Source organism: Neopsephotus bourkii, unplaced genomic scaffold, assembly GCF_033783945.1.
Source record: "Neopsephotus bourkii isolate Nb327-2 ecotype Australia unplaced genomic scaffold, CSIRO-AGI_Nbou_v1 NB_923, whole genome shotgun sequence".
Lineage (NCBI taxonomy): Eukaryota > Metazoa > Chordata > Aves > Psittaciformes > Psittacidae > Neopsephotus > Neopsephotus bourkii.
This window is the reverse complement of record NW_026901417.1, coordinates 2,501,338-2,521,691: the sequence shown is the minus strand read 5'-3', so window position 1 is coordinate 2,521,691 and position 20,354 is coordinate 2,501,338. Positions and strand designations below refer to the sequence as shown.

Genomic DNA, 20,354 nt, shown 5'->3' with positions numbered 1-20,354 from the left:
CATAAATGTTTCTGGTTGTTAGCTGTGAATGTATGCACTCACTGAAGATGATTAAATCAAAACACTAGTAACTAATTATCTTTCTTAGCTTGTTTTGAATGATGTGCCAAGATCTAAACAAGTGTGCCTTTACAATGCCCTTTTTGAAGGGGTCTGATGCTATTTAGACTGTAAGAGAGAATAAACTGAGGTGCATTATTAAAGGTTTAGGATTATTGGGCAGAATTTCTCCTGACATCAACAGGAATTTGTCCAAATGCACAGTCCCTGTGGACAAGCCAAGCAAAACTTGCTAAGAGCTGCTCACAAAAGCGCTCATTAGAAGAGAAGACGAAAGGAAGAGCTCCATCAGCAACCTGACAGAGTCAAGCTTCAGGACCAGGGTGATTAGGGTGGCTTCAGTTGCCTGTAGCATCCTACTGTGCTTTAGCCTCAGTGCTAATAATGTTCTGATACAGAAGGTAACAAAATACTAGCTAAAACTGAAGAACAGAACAAGTGTTACTGGTTAATAGGTACTTTCCCCCATTTATTATAAACACAACAACAGCGCTTCTCTTTTTGTCTTCATTCACACGATAAATGATGCTTTTGTTAACTTTATCCTGTCAGATGATCTTCTCATCACCTCACAGTGTACCAGTTGTATTGGCAGAAGCAGACACTACCTTTGGGAAGTCTGAAACTCTATGGTGACTACCCTCAAAGTAGTACAAAGAACAAAGAAAACATGTAATGATCATGAAAACATGTAATAATCATGAGCCCACCCCTAGCGAGTAGCCTGTATGTTTCTAGTAGACTTGGGTGAGAAATAGCTTTCTGTCCCACAGGCAATTTTTTGGAAGACTTCAGAACATGTCCTCATCCCGTTGTAGAGCAAACCCAGCCTTTGCGAAACTGAAACAAGGGAAAAGAAGTAATCCCATCCTTACAGAACAGGCAGCAGCTTCCACGTACACAAATAGGAAAGGAAGGGTCTACCTTAGACCTCCCTGGTTTTGTCTTTAAAATCATATAACAGAATTTTGATTTATTTATTTAATCTTGTTTTTCACCTGTTTATACTCTCTGATATTGTTTGTTTCAGCTGAACCTAATAGAAATACCTTTTACTGTTTGGAGGCTTTTCCTTGCTCTCCTTTCCTTTCCCACCGGGGTGGGGGTTTCCTCTCTATTTTTTATCATTCGCTGTTCCTACTTAACTCTTAAGTTTGATTTCCCTGACCTTTAAATCCTAACCTGTTAAGCAAAGCTGTTAGGCTTTACTCCATGTTTAACCTGAAAGGATTCTGTCCCTTTCCCCAGCAGTCGTTGCCACCGTTTATTTTGGGGAAGGACGTGTGCTAAATTTGTGTTAGAATTCCACTGTTCTGCCACAGTGGTGCAGTGCTATTAAGATAATCAGGGATTATAAGACTGGGCTTGAGTCAGCTTCTTCCAGCTTTCTTACAGACTCCCTTCTTTCAAAGCAGGAATTTCAGTTCTGGTGGGATCCAGTAATGATGGATCCTTGTGGCTCAAGATGAAGTTCTGTGGATCTTAATCTCTTCGTGTTCATGCAAAGATCGCTTGCCATCCATCCCATATTTACAAACAAACCCCCCAAAAACCAGACAAGCAAAATCTGTTGTGCTCTGTTTTAAGACCGGAGGAGCAGACGCAGCATAGCATCAGCCAAAGTCCCTGCGTTCAAGGGTCAAAACGTTCCTTACAGCTTCAAGCAGCATCACGGGGTTTTGACGTTGTCAAGCCCCAGGGGGTCCCTTATAGTTCAGTTACACAGAGGTGTCTGTGCACACTGAGAAAGGTGTAAGGAAGTGTAACTTTCCGGTAGCTGCACACTTCCAGATCCCTTATGCCACTTGCGCTTGCCTGTCCGTGTAGTGTCCGCTGCTTTAGCACACAGGGGGAGCTCTCTCCTATCACATAGCCCACATTCCTTCCTTGTCTGTTGGAAAGAGCTGCTTGAGAGCTGCTGAGCAGCTGCATGCTTTTAATGCTTCCTTTGCAAAAACAGAAGTTGAAATCTGGCTTCTTCAAGCAAGAACTGCGATAAAATACGGCTGCATCCTTGTCTAATTCCTCATTGGTTGTGAAAGGGACCTAGATTCAGCAGGAGATGCTACATAAGAAGTTCCTTTTCCCTGAAAGTCAACATCCTGCTTCTCTAGAAGGCTCATCTCTGCAGGGTGGGATTATTGTTATTCAGCAGCATAATAGAAATTAGGGCTGAAAGGGACAAAGGGAGGTCACCTGTATGGGCAACCTGTATGGGACAGTACTGGAGCAGTGAGTCCATACCAGGGTACTCATTTTGATACCGTATGTAAGAATATTCAAGAAGGAAGCTACTTCTAGGAAGTAGTCAGTTATCTGGCAACGGAAAACAGTCTGCAAAATGTAAGTTAAAATACTTTTTGGTGGCCTTTTTCAGTGCATTTTGTAAATGCTTTTCCAAGTGAAAATGACACTGTGTCTGCTCTTTGCAGCCATTTCCCTTCTTACTCAGAGGCAGATCTTGATATGTTTTGCACAGGTAGTTTGGAAAGTTGCTAGAGCAACAATTGAAGCTGCTCTAAATTTGCAGGTTCTTTATCATGACTTCAGCATGAAGAAACCTTAGGCTGGCACCCGTTTTTCTGAGAGTTGTCTTTTCCATGCAGATTTCCTCAGTGGAGAAGGGCAAGGCTGAACACTGGTACTCCAAAAAACCTGTAACAAGCAGAAGCCAGCTGCTCTCTGGCTGCCCCTTTGCACTAGACAAGGTGAAGGTGACTTCTTTGAAGGTGCTCCTTACCACCTCTCTCCATTGTAACTGTAACTGGGTCTGATTCACTGCCTTTCCTAGTCCATAGGGAATATATAATGCAATAAATAGCAAACCCTCTGTAGTCCTGCTCAGCACCGCTGCAACACAGTGAAGCAGGTACATCACCTATGCCAGATTCACCCAGCTGATAAGTATGGCCACTGTACTCACTACACATTAGATGGATAAAGCAGTAAGCAACAAGGTGCTAAGGAGTTTCTTATTTTTGGATATTTCATATCAGAAAGCCACTTCAACACCTCACTGCTTTGCTAAATTATACAGTATTTGCTTATTTCCAGTTTTACTCAGTTTCTACCCCTTCCTTCTTGGTTCGTGTTGTCCTTTAGTCTAACTTACTTTGTCCAGTTCCTCACCACTACAATATATTTATAAGCCTTCAAGCCTTCATTTTGCTACACTGAGCAAGACATGTTTCCAAATGCTGTAGGGATAGGCTCTTCCATCTGCCTGGTCAGCTTACCTGCAGCTCTTGAGGGGTGATGTCATTGGCACACAGCATCATGCCTAACATCTGCTGGAAATATTTCACTGAATGTGTGATAAAGTGCTGTTTTTTTCAGTCTTCCCCATTAGCTTTCAGTTGGTGAGCTCTGCATTTCTGACAGATGCATTTTACTAGGCCATAAATAAATTACTTTGGACATTGAATTTAATTTGCTGTTTTCTTTTTTTTTTTTTTTTGTTTTTAAACTCTACTGATCAATGATTTCATTGTTTCTTTAGGATATTTTTGTCCTGCAGTCTTCCAAGTCTCTACCATTTACAGCTTTTAGTAGCACACACCTGTTCTTTTTGTGCCACCTTAATTTGAGTTCAGTTATATCCTTCCCATTACTTTTCCTTCAATAACTGTGTATCTCCTCAGCAGTCATTTCCTTACCCACAGTGTAATTCCTGTAGTATTAGTGCTTAACCCTCTCCAGTGTAACTCGTACATTTCCAGTTGTTACAGATACCTGCTGTGGAATTCTGCATGCCATGAGTCAGCTGGTTTTGATTTCTGAGATGAAGAATATCTTGTCGGACCAATACGAGCCCAGGAAGATCTTTGATTTTTGCCTCCATCTCATTTTTAGCTTTTATCCCACCTGGCACCTTGCCCTTGCTCCTGTATTTATCATCATCTCTGACACTTCAAACATTCATTTACTATTGACACCCTGCTTAAATTACCTGAATTACCTCTCTCCTGAGCAATCACATTTTTTCTTACTTCTCCTGTTACTTAATTGTTTCACTATTTATTCTTGTTCCTTTATGAGTTGTAACTCAGTTCATGTTTTGGCAATTCTCAGTGAATCCCTCGACTTCTTAACCTGAAAAGCGTGACTTTCCCTTCGAATATTGAAATACCTACGGGAGGCTTCTATCATTGCATTGCAAAGAAAACTAAACAGAACCCAGAACCAATGATACAGGCTCCAACTACAGCCCACAAAATCTTCACATTCAGCCAAATCAAAACCCATTTTTGCGGGACTCAGTTTAGGATCTCTTTTGCCCAAGGGCTGTTTTTCTGCCAAGTTGCTGCTTTTGCTCCCACCCATTTCCACATTCTTCAGACTATTCAAAACTCAAGTATATATGAATCCAATCTGCATTTATATAAGTATACAAGGTAGAAAAAGAAGTAATGCCACTGGTGAGATTCTAATACAATACGCCTTGAAGAACAAACAGTTCTTTCCTCCAGTTCTACCCCTAAAATTTAAAGGAGACTGAGGTAAGTGTGGAAAGGAAGGAAGTACCACGGAGACATCTGGAGACATCTATCTTCTAGATAAGTAGTGGGGTTTCTGCTTTGGCTATAATTAACTTGGCTGATATTCTCAAAGACCATTATGCAACCAAAGCATCAGTTGTTATACCCACAGTTGAGAAATCACTATGGTATACTTGCAAGCAGTGGCTTAAAGGTTTCCATAAGTAAGGTTGTATTTTTCTTTTAGAATAGCTATATAAACAATAAATCCCCTTGGTAAAGGAGAGCTTCCATAACCAGTTCTATATAGTGTTGCTATCAACATCAGCAGTCCCTTCTCGTTGGGGAATTTGGATGTGATATGAAGGTTGTGTTCCATAAAATGAAAACCAAAAGGACTCCTTACAACAGCAGTTACCACACCTCACTTAGGTAATCCTAAACATACTAAACACTGTCATTTCTGTCTCCTGTATTACTAATTCTGTTCTTCAGCATCCGAATAAGAATCTGTTCAGGGTCATTTCCCATGATAGATGCTGCATTCTAATCCTTAATTCCTGCAGTGTTTGAACTAAGCAATAGGCAAGTACGTAGATCAGAACTGCACTACAGGAAAGCATGTTTGTGCTAAAAGAAAGTGGGAGGAGGGTGAGCTTCTAGGCTGGGCAACAAAGGGCAAAAAGAAGAGAAAAAAAACCCATGAGGGGTGAATACATCTGCAGGACAGGTCTAGTCCAGCATCCCTGTTCAGAGATTGTTGCCTATAAGGAGTTAGCAGTTCTTCCAATTACATTGGCTCACCATCTTGGAGAGGTGAGAAGTAACAGTCTGTAGTTAATTTGCCAACAGCTGGTGTTTTAGAAGAAGCCTGGATTTTATTAAAGGCCTTGGCTCAGGGCAGCAAACAAGACTGGTTCAAAGCCTGTCTTTAATATCAAGTACCAAGGTTTCTGACTGTCTGAAAGAGGGATTCTTGAAAAGGCCTGGATTACTCCAGACCACTGAGCAACCATGAGTAAGAGTTCTCAATTAGGAATGTAATGCTAATGAGCCTTTTTGGGTCAGCCTGGGTGGGTTGGCTAATTAGCCAAAGCAATATACCCATGTGATTGGCCTGGAGTGTGGGTGAGGTTCCTGGAAGCACCAGGTGATAGATGGTGAAAAAAAGGGATGTGTGGGTGGTAAATCAGGACAGCTGCAGTCAGTGGCTGGTGAGGGGAAGCACATCTTCAGCAGCGCCTTCCGAGTGGGGAGGTAAGGAGCGGCTCTGAGAGGGTTATCGAAGGCTTCATTTAGGAGAAGATGATTTCTGTGTAAGATGGAGAGATATGCAGGTTGCATAAGTGGTGATGTTGCCGTGTCAAGTCAGCGAGGTGGTGTGTGCGATAAACCCCACGACCAGTGGGAGAGCAAATGGCAGGTTAGCTTCAGCCTCAAGGCATGGAGGAGATGGAGGCCCTGCAGATGTTGTTTTACTGTTAAAGGAGATGTGAATTTAAACTGCTTCCCTCTGGTTTCAGTGCCTTAATAAACTGAGTTTTACCTCCAGAATCCTTCAGTTTTGTTTTAGTAGAAGAATAGCAACACTCAGATTCTCCCTAATCACTCTCTGGCAGTGCAGAGAGCCCTGAAAAGGGTTTACAGCCCTTTGCAAGGGTAGGAAGTCTGTCACATGGGGATCAGAATAATGCTCCATACGAAATTAGGCACGCTTTCTAACAGAAGTTACATTATCTGCTTGGTCCTCCAGAAAGAAACCCTTGGATGTCCTTAGGCCCAGGTATTAACGCTTTCCCTTTAAGGGCAGACTCCATGTGTCACACTCCACCACCAGAGATGAGCACTCAGATGCCCTGAAGGCTATGAGGAGGCTGCCAGGTGCCTCAGAACAATGGTACTAGAATATGAAAGGAGTTGTCTCCTCCAGGGCAACTTTTCCAGGTTTGGAAGAATCTGGGTTAATTTCCCCAGTATCCAAGGAGTTACTGATGTAAACGCGTATTGTTTCAGCGTGCCACAACTGCGTTATACGGAACAGATACCACAAACACTCAGCCTGAAACATGCACAGGATAGAATGGCACCTTTACGTGTGGCTTGGAAAATGAGAGGAAGGAGAGGAACAAAACAGAGCAGATTTGACCCACACTAAAGCACTCTGAAATTTTCTAATGGCTGTGTCTTTTCCTCATGAAATTTTCTTCTACATTATCTTCATCCTTACAGTGATGCTTGTCAAGGTCAGTTAATGTAAGGCTCAGATTTTGCCTCATTCATTTTATAGTTGTCACTTTTACTCCTCATTTAGTCTTAAGGAGGTTGGTAACTGAATAATACCAGTTTTGGACCTACCCTATGTCCTTTTATTTGTGTAGTTAAAGCGCTTTGGAACAGCTGCATAGGATAGTGTTGTTATGACATTTATAAAGTGCAACTTCTAGGCGCTGTGCAGGAGTTCACATCGCTGCAAGTTTCATTTCTATAGTTCTAAGATCAAATACAAATATACCAGGAAAAAAGCCCAGTGAGCTTTGCAAGAAACATGCGTAATTAATTTTAAATTTACAATTTAATACATTCTGGGATTTTTTCCCTCTTGACAGATGGCAATTTAATTTCTGGATCCTTAAAAATACCCCAGGCTCTCCAATGAGTTAACATATTTCACTTTTCAAACTATTAGAGATGGGCTTAAGACAAAGTTTGGATTCAAATAGTGATGTTCCCAGAGGGTGTTCTGCTCCAGGGTTTTGGTTCAGGCCCATCTTTTCCTCTCGACAAGTATACATTTGAAAAGGATACTGCCAAATAAATCTCTTGTTTTGAAAAGTGAAGTATTCCATGTGTTTCTAATAGCATGTCAGATGGAGTAGCATGAAGTAACTTCAGTTATTTTTATGATTTGTCTGTGGGTTTTGCTTCCTTCTTTCATTTTGCTTAGCAAAACAGCCAACCTACAGTAGTCCATCTCCCTGCCCATATACAGTCAGTGAATCAAAGCGAAACTAGCACTAGCAAACAAATCTGTGCTAGTGCTTCCAGATGAGAGTGAATGCAATTAAAAAGAAATAATTGCTTAAATTACACAAAAGCATTCGTCGAAGTCCGTTTTCTCTTCAGTCTGTCCTAAGAAAGAAAGCAGAAGCAGTAAGAGACAGGAAAGTTGTTCAAGGTGCTAGGAACTGAGGAAGAAAGACTGTACACAAATGAGGTAAGATTTGAGAAGGCACTCCTTAGATCATATGCTGCAAAGGGAAAAACAAGGGGGTTTTAAGAACTTGGCTTTGGATTAGTCCAGGATTCATATATCATGTCAGACAGCAACTAAATTAGAAAATGTTATCTGGAATAAATTAAAAGTATATGTTGAGCCCCAACCAATAAAGAGATTTCTAATGAAAATAAAGACAAATTAGCAGAGAATTGGAACTAAGCTACTCTAATTTTTTTTATTTCTCTTCTCTTCTGTTTTCCAATGTGTTTTCCAGAGTGGATCACTAAAGGAGCCAGAGCCAAACAAAATCCCACCTCAGCGACCACCACCTCAAGGTTGTTTACAGTACATTCTCGACTGTAATGGCGTTGCAGTAGGACCAAAACAAGTCCAGGCTACTTAAATAATTGAGACTAAAAGCAAGGGTTAAAGCAAAAAAACAGAGTGAAAAAAGAATCAAACACCCAATCTTAAAAGCAAACGTACCAGTTTTGTTCAATTTTCGCATTGTTTCAGTGCTGACCTGGACTGTGTTTTTTCTATGCAGTGTCAACTATACCGTCTGGTTGTTTACTTGTTCATGTCTGTGCGTGTAATGCTTACCTACCTTTCTCTGTAAAATCTGTGATTTCAGGGCTGTTGTCAACAGTGTACAAAGAATGTGCCTCTTTAGAGCCCAGTGCAACTGACGTTATGGATGGTTAGACAGTATTTCTGAGTATTCTATATCGTTAAGTAAAATGCCACCAGGTTCGAATCGAAATCCTTTTGCTTACTCTGTGAGTGTGTGCACACTGTACTCATAGCCTTTATTTTTATGTGCGTGTGCATGACCTAATAGATAGGTGATCCAGAGATATTTTTAAAAGTCTAGAGTAGAATTTGCTGGTGAGGCTTTTTATTTATAATTTTATAAAGTTTATTAACATTTGAGTTAGGCACAACTGGAAGTCTAATATTTTAGTGACTCCATAAGATACAGTTCTTCCCAAGGAATATTTAAAATAGCTTCTATTTTACGTACCGGTATTCATATTTTTAGTATTCTACATTAAATTATTAGCTACAAAGCTATGTAAATGGGCCACCTATGTGCAATATCTCAGTGAAAGTGTGAGTATTTTATGTATCCTCTTTTGATTAAGTAGTACCTTTTGTTGTCATTCTGAATTAGTAATCAATGGAGATTTTTAATGAAAACTAATGCAAAGACTTTCAGAAATCTGATACTTACCTAAGTGTTAAATCCCAGATTATTTGGTGGGAAGTAGCTCAAGGACTGTTAAACTTCCTGTAAGAGCTCTTTTTGTTTCAAGCACTGAGATGTTAGGAGATGGTAGACCAACCAAGGTTCCTTTAACCAGCTGGGGATCTTGCCCTTTGGTTGGAATGCAAGACAAAAACATCAGTGGTTTCTTTATCAACTCAGGTCTATTACTTTAAACCTAGGAATATCCAGACAGCTAGAAAGAAAATTCAGTCTCAATGTTATCCACATAAACAGGGTTTATAGTAATTGCTTGACAAGAAACATGGCAAAAGACTCGAGATGCCTGACAACTGCTGGATTTTCTGTAGGTAAATGATTTCTGCTTTTTGCATAACAGATTTAAACTGTAGCATTATGAGAAATGCACAGGCAGGCAGTTGATCTGCTGTGAGAAGTCTGGCCTAGACTCACAAGCTGCACACTGCTAGCATACCAGAAAGCTTAGTTGCAAGTGAGCCACAAAACTATAATCTGAATCTTGAATATGTACAAAGATGAGTAGTGGCCATGAGTTTAGTGCAGACAATTTTGTTTAAAGGGAAAACAGCCTTATGTTCGACTTCTGTTTTCGCTACAAACACTGGAAAAAATTATCAGTGAGACTCATCATTCGTAGTGTTTCTTTCATTTGTACAAGCTGGCTGGTAAGATGAGAATTAATTATTAGCTATTTAAATGTTTGTGGTGAGTGCTACTGTTTACTACCTATCAGTAAATTACATGAATATTTTGCTTTAGTGATCAGCATTTGTCTGGGTCAGTGATCATTCCAATGATGGCATTGGCTATTTTGGTCTATATTAAGAAAAATCCACTTAGAATCAGGTTCACAAATCCTTACCTCCAGACACCGTAAGAAGGAATAAACCATACTGCCCTGGGGTGGAGAAATGAATCTGATGATTGATTTTCATTTAAAGCAGTTGGTATTTTTTGCATGTAGTAGTACAAGTATTCACAAGTGCTTTTCACACGACACTGGTGAGTTGTGTGTGCAAAGAAGAGATGTGTGTTTCAGATAGGATTTCAGCTTGTTGACTGTGAAGGATTTACAAGGGCACACACGATTACTACATACCACAGACAAGAAGCAAGCCAAAATGTCTCTCTGCATGTAAGCATGCTTAGGTGCAATATTGTGGGTAACAGGGAACAGATGTTTTACAGTGTAGGCTTAATGTTCAGTTTTGTTGAGTTATTTTTGGTAAAAGTTTCTTTCATGATTGTTGCCTTTTGTACAACCCAGCTGCAAGAAAGTGAGCAAATGCTGGAAATGTGACAGCAGTATATCTTTTATGTGAAATATCTTGTACAGCTTAATGTGCAATAAAAGAAAGTTATATCTGTCTTCAGTGTAAAGTTTCTGGCATTCAAGCCTGTATGTACAAGTGGGGGAAAGAAACCTTTCTGGGTTTCAATATTGAGTGAAAGGAGACTAATAAGAAAGTGATCTTTATTAAGATGTTGCAAGACCATGTTATCACCTTCAAATATTTCCTACAAAAGTGGTTCAAATTAATAAACAATGAAGGCACATTCCTTAACATACAGTACGTGCTATTTATCTTTCTACACCACAACACATTGCTACAACTGTATTAAAACTGATTGAAGCATTAGTACGTGCTGTTCTCAGACATACACACTGGAATCTCCTCTAGTAAGTGGAGAGCAAACTATAACAGCAATTTCCAAAAACCAAACCCTAATAATAATCATGTATTGCAGCAGGACTTTCAGAGATGAAGGGTTTCTTTTAGAGATGTCTTTTACTTGCACTAAATATCCGCGTAAGACTAAATATCCCCCCCTGTTCAGAACATCTAGATCAGTTGTCCTCTATAATATTTACTGTTCAGCAAAGCTCTTGCCCTGACTAAAAACTATGATTCTGTGAAAAGTTATCCAAACAAACTGCTCAGAATTTCACCTTGTCCTTTTTTCCCCTTGGCTCAGATGTCCTGTGTGCTTTGTCACATGCCAGAATATTCGGTTAGAACAGCTATCAGCCCCCAAAACCACATGCAGACATCTGATCTAAGAGCAACGTGCCCACTGATATCTGACACAGCACTATCTCAATCAGAAAGCAGCAAAAACCACCCTGTCTGATGATTTAGCATCTTTCAGCTGTGGGTTTCACAACCTAAGTCTCTACTACACGCTGTAGTTTCACACTTAATACAGTATTTTGCCAATATATGTCCTTCTCAGGGGCAAGATCTCCTTGGTAAAGAATTAGTAATGACTTTCTTGTAATGCTCTTAACGTATTTCACTAAGGGGTTAAATAAGTTGTCAAAAGACTTTAAATTAGCAGGAAAATGTCAGTATAAAGTTCTTTTACTGCTATAAGAGTGAACCTAAGGGGAACAAAACAAATAATTTTGAATCTTTGGAGGAACAAAACTGCAATAACTACACAGAAAATAGGAGCTGTATTGCTGAAATAGGTATTACCTAGTATATTCAATTATCTCATGGCTTCTCCTTGTACTGAGACAAAGTTATACTGGGTGTAACTCCATTGATTTTAAGTCAGTACCACCACTGCTGGGATAATTTGGTGCTTCTTAGTGATGTTAAGAGTGAATCATAGGGGCTCCAAACAAGTTACTAATGTACCAACTGTGATTAGCTGTATTGCCTACATGAAACTGCAGTCCATGTTAATAGAATTTAGAATAGAATCGAACTCAAAGGTAGAGTTAATCACATTGGAGGATTATTTTAAAGTGTTGGATATGAGATCTAATAAGGACTCTTTGATACTATAACATTATGAAGTTTTTCTTGTACTGAACCTAGGGGGCCCAGTGCAACCCCAAGGAATGCAATCACAAAGCCAGGAGCCATTGCAGCCCCAGCGCATGTACCCCCCTGGGCAGGCAGCAAAACCCTCGGCTTCCCAGCCCCAGCGTCCGCCCGGACCTACAACTCAGCAGCCACGTCCCCAGGCTCAAGGTCCTGCCAGCACCCGATTATCAAAGGAAGCAGAGCCACAGCCACAGCCAGCTCCACCTCCTGCTCCACAGCCTGCTCCACAGCCTGCTCCACAACAGAAGCCTCAGTCTCATCCCCAGCTGAAGTAAGATTCACTTTATCCATTTTCTTTTCTCATAGCACAGATTCTGTTGCCGTAACTGTAATTTGGGAGTTGGTCTTATATTCAGGATAAAATGTACATGTGTTCCCAAGTCAAAACTGAGGTTAAAACATTCCAGAAAGCTTATTCTCTGTGGTGATTAGTAAGACAGTATCATTAGTTATATCCTAAGCACCACACAAGATTTCATTTATTAGTAGTGCGGTTTCTGCCCCAACTAGGTCTCAAAACTCATCATCTTTCTCATATTTGTTGTCCTCTTTTCATGTCACTGACTCATGATCTGGGTGTGCTGTAAGCCTGCACAGAAAAAAGGAAGTCTTATCTATGTAAACTTTTAACCCTGCAGTCACTCAGACAACGGATTCCTGTTTCAAAGGCCTGTCTCAGAAACAATCCAAGTGAACACGCTAGACACTGGTTGCCAAATTGTGCTTGCTCATGGTCACACGTTTCTTGTGGCTGTACGCTGCCACTGAGCATCCAGCACAAGCAATTCACACCAGCCCTTTTCAGCCCTTCCACAGGAAGCTGCCTGTAGTTCTCTCACTTACTGGAAGAATCCTTAAAGCACAGCATCCTGTTGTTGCTGTATCTCACCAGTTGCATACTGCAGTAAAGAATATGGGAAGGATCTGTAGCTGTATCTCCTCTAACAGCCTAAACCCAGCCAACAGAAAACATGGGGAGGTGTTAGCAGTGATTTGTTGTTTTTTAATATAACAATCCTGACACACGCTATTGCTGGTAGAGTCACAGACACATTCTACCTCCCATGGGAAGTACACAGACTAGTGTGCAGTCTTTGTTTTAGCCAGGTAGCACAGATCCCCTTTTTCCACCCACTCATATGCTTATACTGGTGTGAACCACTTCTGAGTCCTCACCTGAGCACAATTCAGTGGAAAAGATGTATTAGGGATCAGTATGCAAAGATGATTCTGTTTTCCTTGCTTTCCCAGGACAGTGTATTTCCTTATTCTCTTTTATGATCATAAAACTCGAATTAATTCATCCATTATTTAAGTATAGGTAGAAAACAGGAAGGTCGGTTTTCTGAAGCAAGATGGAGGCTACTTTAGTTTGAGATTTAGCTTGTGAACTTTTGGCATTTAAGAAAACCAGTTAAGAATGAATTGTACCACAGACTGCTTCTCAGCTATGTCCCTTTAATTCCTAGCTCAAACCTGGATTCCTTTTTTCTCTTCTTCCAACAGGAGAGAATACTCTCTATTTTAAATGAAATAAAAAAGGAGAAATGAAAGTTTTTAAGATGCAAGCCATAATAGGAGTAGTTTTTCTAACTTTCAAGACTCAGATCTCCTGCCTGTAGGATTAACTCTATCTATTTGCATGTGTATGCTTTGTATTCACCCACATGCTGTTGCCTAACCTGTATGTACATGTTATTAATCTGTGAATAAATATTTAATTAGGCTACTTATTGTGTTACTAATCAAGTCAAGTGCTGCTTCCCACCCTCCCTCTTTCAGGGAGCACAAACAAACATTTATCAGTCTATTCTCATTAGCACAACTATAATTTATGAAAAACCTAAACCGCCTGCAGCACTGTTTGCTGTACATTATTAGTTTAGAGGCAGAGAAGCTGCAAACCATGAAGAGTGTAAGAATCTGAATAAATGTTTCGGTTTTACTATAGCCAAAACTCAAATCCTATTATAGAACTGAGATAAAACCAAAATCACATTAGTTTTACTAATGCATGGGTGCCTTGGTAAAAAGATTATAGCTCATTAATGTTTTCTATTTAAATTCAAGCCTACTTTTTAAATATTGTTTTATCTGACAAGTCAGGAGTTAAGGTTTTAAGCTTCAGGTATTTTCTTTCTTGTATCTTATTTGATTCACGTTTACAGAAACTTAGACCATCGTTACATGCTAGCACCAAAACACAAATAGCATTGCTAGACTAGCTGCTTATAGACAAGCAAAACTGTATCTGATTTGGGGTGTTTTTTTTAAGGTATAAAGTGTCATTAAGTCTCCATGAAGGTTCAGATATCAAACACATATATGGACAGAGCACATGACAACTTCAGGATTCATTTTTCAAACTCTTGCCAATATATATATGATTTTTCTTTGGATATAACTATTTGCAGCCTCAATGAACACAGGTATTAATCATCCTGTGTTGGGCGGTGATTTGGGTTTAGCAGGCAGGCCCACTTTTTTCTCAAGTACTAATCCACGTCATCCGATTTACTGGCATACAGTATCTCAGGTCTGTAAGAAAAGCAGTGTGTTCTCTAAAGGAAAGGTTATCCTGCCTCTCAACTCAAAGTGTGGAGGGAAGGTGCTGTGTGGCAGCAGCTCTGTATGCTATACTGCTAGTATGCTGCTAACTATACTGCTTGTGCTGGACATGCATTTTGTTCATAAGCACACTAATCTTACGGGCATTGCTCCTTTTCTCATCACTTACACAAGTTACATGTGGGTGGGCATAGACAATATGACCATGCAAAACTTGTTGCGTTTTTGTCTTGCAGCAAGTCGCAGTCTTTGACAAATGCCTTCAGTTTCACAGAATCATCCTTCTTCCGGTCGTCTGTGAATGAAGATGAAGCAAAAGCTGAAACTATTCGAAACTTGAGGAAATCCTTTGCTAGCCTTTTTTCTGATTAGCCAGCTCCAGCGGAACGCAGCCAGCATATAGTCTCAAAACTCTGTGGATGTTGCCTAGGTTTTGTTCTCCCTGTGGCAGTACCTTTCTCTACTGTGCTAACTGTTGTATTAAGCAATATGTTAAACTTACAGGAAAAAAAAGCTAAAAAAATAGAAGGACTGATGAGATACCATTCAGGAACATGTAGAAAGGTCTAGAAAGAAGGAAGGGTTCTATTGCTAACACAGAATGCTGAATTCTGAGGTCCTTATCCATTGTAATATTGTGGCCTTACTGTGACTATATAATCCTATTTGAGACTCCTTTGTAGAACTGTGTTAATAAAGCACTGAGTGATGGGGTTCTCCTTGCTTTAACCGTTCCCAATGCATTGCAATGCATGTGTATTTTGTGTGTAAATGTTTTGTACTGCTAAAGGATAGTCTTGACTTGTTCTTGCCTCCCAAATTTAGGAGGCAATTCACACTGACATTCTTGTCAAGCCACAGAAATAATGTGAGAAATTGAAGCAGTTTCTTCCTCCTTATACAATCTTTCCATCAGCTGGTTGTAGACTTCTGATGTATTGCTGAGAGTTACCAGTACACTAACTTAATGTCTTAAATAGAGTGTATATGTACTACTGTATCTCCATATGTCTATTTAAATTTATTTCCAAATTGTAACCATGACTGGGTTTAGTTGCAAAGAATATGCATGATGTTACCCTTATTTTTGTGAACACCTTCTAATAAATGTAAAGTCCCATGCCTGATTTAAAAATACGTCTTCTACAAAGCTTGTTTCAACACCACTGTATATTGTCTATTTTGACTGGTACCAAAGGGTAGATTTATGATTATAAAATATTTGGACACAAACCACCACTATAAGAGAATAAACTGTCACAAATAATTCCCTTTTTGAATCAGCACGAAATATATATATAAAAATTCCAGGAGTCACATTTACATTTTCTAATAAGTTATGTATTTTAAAAATGCTTCTCTCACTTGTTGAAACAGAATTGATCCCACACTTGAAAGTAATAGCAGCAAATCTTTAAAACTAATCTAAATCTAAGTGAAATTCATTACTAATCTCTAGATTATCCATTTCCAAACGATCATCATGTCATTCTGCCTATCATGAATTACATGCAGCAGTATTCACAGGGGAACCACAGTAAAATTACTGTAATGTTAGCATGTCTGAGGGAGAAAACAAGCAACACAATATGCACTTAAAACCCCTGTAGTATTTGTAATGGGTTTGTAGAGCCACATCTATTTGCCTCAGCAATTTTACCTCTGGTGGATGTGACAGTTTATGAAGTCTAGGTAAATCACAGTCACCACTTGATGACATAAGCCTTTCAGCAGCTTTAGTTTCATTGGGCAAAGAGCGTGGCTTGGGCCAAGAGGTTGGCAATGAAGGATGGAAACTTAGATCTCCAGTGATGTCAGAATTTAGTTTGTACATTAGCATCTGATAGCTCTCTGTTTGTCAACATAGACTAAGTTAATGATGTTAGCATCCATATTTCCTGAAAAGCAGGCATGTCCAAATCACTCTCCAGCTGACACCCTTTCTGGACTGGCAGTGAGGACTGAGTCAGTTGAACAACCATGCCTAGAACAATGCTGTCCTCCAGGTTAAGACTAAAATGAATATATGAGTAAGTTTGCACTGCAACATCACAAACGTTAAATACGTAGCCTTGCCCTCTAGAAGATGGAATCTCAGTCTCTCTGTTTGGCATGTAACCCTCATCTTTGTGGAACAGCCCTCAGAGAAGCCTTCTTAACAAATTAATGACCATTTTCTTCCAGGAGGAGTGTACTGTGTCCAGAAGCCTGTATTTCAGACAGTGAATTCTGTGGCAAAACAGAATGCATTAACTCTTAATAATTGTCCTTAGTTCATAAATACCAGCTATACTTTGATTTTTTTAAGTGTTGTTCCCCTCCTGCCCCCCGTCGGCTCGAAACACCCTTCACTGGGCTACAATAACAACCCTGTGCAGTTACAGAGCCTTTCATGTCTGAGAAGCGCTTTGCTTTTAGATTAGAAAGATTAATCAAAGTTGCTAACGCAAATTAATTACTGCCACAGAGAAAGCATGGTAATTATGCATAGTTTGGCATGGTTCAGGATTAGTACATGCCTAGTTTCAGCAATATTGAGTACAATATGAATTACAGGTAGTTCATTAGTGCAGGCCCCAGATTTCGACTTGAGGCAAAGTTTCTCGCTCCTATAAAATTCCCTCCCACCTCTTCCTGGGAGAGGATGGGTTTCACTACAGCCTTTGTTTTACCATCTGGAACAAAAAAAAGAAAGAAAGAGGAGAAAAAAAGAGAGCAAGATGATGCAACCAAATCTGCATGGTGTATCCTCCCACACAATGTACATAACACATTGCCTCTCCACAATGCCAAAACTTCTTTGTACCTCCAAGCGTGCTAAAGCGTGTCACACGCAAGCTGATGCATGCTTGTGTTCCTTATGCAGTGTTTCATGGTGAAGACATTTCTAAGCAATCTATAACATATCTTCACAATACTAATCAGGAAAAATGAGGTTTTCTGAAGAGTCTATTCAGAAGTTTTATTGTCCGTTTTGTCTTACTTCGTTAGATAGATCATTGTCCTTGGAGTTCATGTGCAAACTAAATACCCAGTTATCCAATAGAGTGCTCTCTCAGGTTGCACAAATAGTAACTGAAATAATTGGAGTGTCTGTTCTTGTTCCTTTTCAGGAGCATAAGCCTAGGAACATCAGGTCTATATTCATGTGCACCTTTTCCTTGCGGATGCTTCTTAGGATGCCACAGGTTTCTATGCACAGCACTCCATTTCTTTTTTATCTTTCACTTAAAAATCAGGAAAATATGAAATCCTGTAAGTTCAGTCTTAAGACTGAGATGGAGCCATTTTCTGACCATTATTAGGCCTGAAGCCAATTCAAAACACCGAAGCAGATTTCAAGAGATTGTAATTACGGACAGAGTGACTAATCTAGCTTTGAAACAACCACTGACTCTCCAGTCAAAATTAGTCAAAATAGTACTAAGGTACTTTGTAAATATTGTGTGTACTTTGTATACTTCCTACTCCACAAGAACAAAGTCACTTCTCTGAGCCAATGTTGTCTCAGTGAGCAGATCACGTACAGAAAAGCTCCTATTTCCAAAAGGGAAAATGTCAGTGCATATTGTTGTGCATTGACTTGGTTCTTGCCAGTATTTGGATGAATGCTACAAATAAATTTCCCAGCAAGTTGTCCATCAACAGCAGCTTCCAGTGAGGCTGGGTAGGATGCAGGTGGCTGAGTAAGTCCTAACATTGCTGTCTAATGCCTTTTTAGATCTGGTATCATGATGCCTATCCTGGTAACCAAGATAGCCACACAAGGGTTGGCAGATATGATATGGGATCTGTGGGTGAGCTGGGCTATGCCAAAATGGCAGCTGGAAGCAAGGCAGGAAATATACAAAGGTGATCTACAGTGGCACCAGGTGCCAGGAGTTGGGACTGAGTTTCCTTTTATGTACCCGTTACAGCACGGACTAAGAGGCAACTTAGTTGAGCTCTGCTTTTCTTTTTTATTAGCCATACATTTACAAACAAGCAAATTTTTCCTTCTTTTCTTTTAAGGAGTTTTTGAAATCTCAGGAGTTTCAAAATAGGTACCTAAAGCTCAGAATTAGTTTTCCAACTGCATATTCAGCCATGTAAATAAGTGGCCAAATCTGCAAAATGTTGAGGTTTGTTTCCTCTAATTCATCCTCATTTTCTGTGGAAGAATATTCTGCCTCGAGATGCTAGTTTCCATTAAGTATCATGAAACCCTGATTTGCTCCTCTGTAGTTAGAGTCTTGCAGCTCAGAATTTACCTCAAGAAAGAATGCAAATAATGTCTGAAGTATCAAGTGAGTTCTTCACATATAAAATAAGACAACAGGGAGACTATCCCCCTCGTTCACTTGAAGATAGTCCAGGAGTAAAGGAAAAACTTTTTTCCCCACAGATCATGCTACAAAGAATTAGAAACAGGATCACTTGGGGGGGGAGGAAAGGGGAATCAACAGATCCTGTATTTTTTGCTGGGATTACTGGGGCTGGGTTTTTGAGTTCCATTAGCAGTGGCATTGCTCAGCACTTCCAAAGGTGGTTGCAGTGTTTAAAAAGCAATTCACTTCACATTACTTGACGTTTAAGTTTCCCACTACAGTATATGTATTATGGAGGAGAAGGTACCTGGCTTTATAACTAAATCATTGTTCTATAGGAGTGATGGATGGTAACAGAAACTGGGCAAAATGTAAGCTAACCTGGCAAGATGAGAAGGGATTAACTGGGAGCTTAACTCTTTGCACATGGTTTCTGTTAGCATTTTTGCTCTCCTCCTAACTATCTCTACTTTTCTCACATGTGCCTGTTTTCCTGGCGAATCCCAATCAGCTAAATGCTACTTTAAGGATTTGTAAGCTTGGAGGAGTAGCTGGGTTTTTGTTCGAAAGCAAGATTGTGAGTTGCCATGATTGCATTACACTGCTCTATACCGCCTAACACCATGAAGATAGTTACAGTAAGCAGCACAAAACTGAAGGTTGACTGTTCTTAACTAAGAATGAGCTTGTAAAAGATTGCATAGATTTTAAAAGCACCGAGACAGGTAAAAAGAGTTTGTGTCTATCCAGGTGAGAAATGAAAGCAAGAAGTAGTAGTGTGTGTGGGCTGGTACTTGACCACTTTGACAGCTGTGTGCTGTCTCAGAAGTCTGTTACAAGTGCTTGGTTTAAGAGGTGATCTAGTGTAGGGATTTACAGATAGGTCTGCTCCATCACTTACAGAATTACTGCAGTACTGATGAAGCTCTAGACAGTGCTTTAGATGCATGAGACTAAAACTGACAAGAGCTGTTCCTCATTAACATGCCGTGTGCCCTTTGGAGACTGGAGCTAAACCTAACGTGTGGGTTTGATTTTACTGTAACTCAGAACACTGAAGATGGTTACCTGCAGAATTACTATGAATGTTAGGCTTTTTCCTGCTGCTAAGGAAAACCAGGGGAAGGTGATGCTTCTTTTCCTCTACCCCTCAAGTTTTTCACTTACAATTCTGCCATTTACATTTCCTGGAATTTTGTTTGTGGAAACCAGAGCTGTTGAGCAAAACTTTTTCAGATAGTCAGAAAAAGGTGTTGGTGTGAGAGAAGGATATATGTATTTCACTGCCCCCCGCTGTAATAAGACGTGAGCATCTTGCAGCTTCACTCTTAAGATGCCTCCTCCCTTAAAGTTAGGGGGAATTTTTAACACAAAGAAAGAATATGGGGTGAAGCATCCTTTCACTAAGTGCAGAATGCCATAAGCTAATACTTCACTTGCCAAGTGTGCTCTGACTTGAGATCTAATGTACAGATCTCTCCAACTGATGATTATGTAAATCTTCCAGATGGGCCCTTTAAACAGTAGATTACTATCCTGACTATATCTATCATCACTGAATACTTCATAGTGTTGGCTGGTTCAAGCCAAACTGCTGGAGTCTCTGCTTTTTGCACATTTTTCTTTGCAACTCACACT

General features: G+C 39.9%; 2 protein-coding genes and 1 long non-coding RNA gene across 3 annotated transcripts in view; 2 read left to right on the top strand and 1 right to left on the bottom strand.

Moving 5' to 3' along the window:
• SYN2 (synapsin II) overlaps positions 1–15,689 on the top strand; it is a 172,985-nt gene extending 157,296 nt beyond the window's left edge. Inside the window, exons 11-13 of the mRNA XM_061357850.1 lie at positions 8,030–8,090; positions 11,833–12,112; positions 14,646–15,689. Coding sequence (XP_061213834.1) covers positions 8,030–8,090; positions 11,833–12,112; positions 14,646–14,781 — 477 coding nt within the window. The 3' untranslated portion in view covers positions 14,782–15,689. The remainder of the gene's footprint in view (positions 1–8,029; positions 8,091–11,832; positions 12,113–14,645) is intronic.
• LOC133214705 (uncharacterized) overlaps positions 1–20,354 on the bottom strand; it is a 55,401-nt gene that overhangs the window by 9,600 nt on the left and 25,447 nt on the right. The window lies entirely within an intron of this gene.
• Positions 18,854–20,354, top strand: part of PPARG (peroxisome proliferator activated receptor gamma) — an 86,233-nt gene continuing 84,732 nt past the window's right edge. The window contains exon 1 of the mRNA XM_061357853.1: positions 18,854–19,354. The gene's annotated coding sequence lies outside the window, so the exon portion shown is untranslated. The remainder of the gene's footprint in view (positions 19,355–20,354) is intronic.